General features: G+C 42.0%; 1 protein-coding gene across 1 annotated transcript in view; it reads right to left on the bottom strand.

The window, feature by feature from the left end:
- LOC106533644 (receptor-type tyrosine-protein phosphatase U) overlaps nt 1–2,072 on the bottom strand; it is a gene marked incomplete at its 3' end in the record, with an annotated part of 95,638 nt that overhangs the window by 77,523 nt on the left and 16,043 nt on the right. The window contains 1 exon segment of the mRNA XM_014030042.1: nt 757–928. Coding sequence (XP_013885496.1) covers nt 757–928 — 172 coding nt within the window.

Here is a 2,072-nt window from a genome sequence, read left to right as displayed (position 1 = left end):
CAAGTCGCATGAATGGAGAGTTCTGGAGTCAGCTTTCTCTCACATGAAAGTCATCAAGTCCAACAACAGATCCACAAAGACTGATGATCATCTGGAGACCTGCTTACACCTCAACCACCTAATAATGCCTGCCTATGAGACACTGACCTCCTCTCAGTGTCAGAAGTCCCGCTAAGGTAGACATACATTTATTTTTATATAGCTTGCATAAAAAGTTGTCTCCTCTAGACTTGTCACAGTTTGTCTGTTTGTTGTTTTTTATTACATTTTAGACCAGACTAGTGTCTTATACACTGACTGGCACCTTTGTGTTATTAATTTATTTATTTATTTTGCAGTTTGGGTGTGCCCTTGTTTTCTGTACCTAGTGTGGCTATGTGTGTGTCTTGTTTATAGGTGGTGAACAGGTGGAACTCTAACACTTTATCACTCTAGCACTCTAACACTAGCCCTCTAGCAAATTACTGCCCAAATGCAGTTTTCCAAAGGTGGTCCATGTATGGGCCATCGCCACATAATCCAAACCACAACTGGGCCAGTGRTGTCATGTAATCATTACCATCATTGCCAGATGTGGCCCACAGATGTTTGCTTTGTGGCTAAGCTCACTGAGTCATTTATATTGTCCCACAAAACTTTCCAGTAGGGTCAGTAAATGGGTGAAACCTTTTAAAAACAATAGACTGAGTTGTTTCTTTTTTTGAWCAGTTCAAATCTAAAACTAAACTCCTTTGCTGTGCACTGGACACGTCTTACCTCTGACGATAAGCTCTCCAAAGTTGGAGACGGCGGCTCCTCTGGGGGACAGGGTGATGCAGCGGTACAGGTCCTGCTCTCCACGCTGRGCCTCCACCTGAAACGTCGCCATCAGCCGTTTGTGGCTCAGCCACGACAGAGAGGAAGTGTTGAGCACGGCGCCGTTTCTCCGCTGAAAGACAGGCAAAGAGTACACAGAGGGAAACCCACTTGTTTACTTCAAGTCTATCAAAGTGGTTAAAAGCGGGTAGCGAGCCGAGGAAAGCAGACTGGAAAACAAAAGGAAGCTCTAATTTGCTACAAGGGCAGGGCAGGATACTGAATGTGTGATAAATGTCAGCGATAACAACAGTGCTGGCTGCAGAGGTCTCGCAGCTTGTTGTTTTCACTCAGCAGGACCAGAGCTGACATCTCCTGGGCTGACGTGTCGGCGCTGCAGGCACACCGGCAGAGGAGGAAACCAGAGGCCGGCGCTCAGACTGAGCCGGTCCAGGTGCAATATTTGCTCTCCTCCTCAGAACAAGCAGATTATTATGGGAGCTGTCGCCTGCTTCTGCTTTCTACACGTAAGCAGGTCTGACATCCAAAGGTTCAATTGGTTTAGGAGGAAAAGCACGCTGCTGTTTGAAAAGATGTAATTCTACAGTAATGTGCAGTGGCTGAACGTCGCTGCCTCAAGCTAAAGATTAAGGCTTATCTTTTTTTGTTACCTCCAAACTACTTCAGAAATGTTTGCCCTACTTTTTACACTGTTTATAAGGCACACGTTTTAATCCACATGCTGTAAGGTTTTACCTGATTTTTTTGTTTTGTTTGTATAAAACAAAAAAAAAAACATAAATAGTTGAACATAAATAGCTGAACAGATTTCAGTAAAACTCTCAGAAAGTAACAAGATGATTATCTTTTGGATATAATCCGTAACAGAACAAAAAATGTTCATATTTGGCTAAGTTTGAGCCTAAATGTGGTGTGCCAGTTGTTGGGCATCACTCTGACAACTAACCCATCTGTTTTTAAAACTTTGACATTACTTTATTACACTGTTAGCAACATATCTCAAGAACCATGATATAGATTTGAGGGAAACTCTCAGTAAGTCATAACTGGATGTACAGGGTGAGTCAAAAGTCACAGGATGAACTTTTATTTTAGAAAGATGARATCATCTGAATGTAGCTCTGAAATGACAACTCAGACATGACTTCTTCTTTATTATATAGACTTGAACTTGATGTTGGGATTACAGGAACAGCTCTAAAATGGTTTGAGTCTTATTTAACTGATAGATTTCAGTTTGTTAATGTTAATAATGA

This window comes from Austrofundulus limnaeus, unplaced genomic scaffold (genome assembly GCF_001266775.1).
Source record: "Austrofundulus limnaeus strain Quisiro unplaced genomic scaffold, Austrofundulus_limnaeus-1.0 Scaffold989, whole genome shotgun sequence".
NCBI lineage: Eukaryota > Metazoa > Chordata > Actinopteri > Cyprinodontiformes > Rivulidae > Austrofundulus > Austrofundulus limnaeus.
The sequence above is the reverse complement of the archived record's forward strand: the minus strand, read 5'-3'. Positions and strand labels throughout refer to the sequence as shown.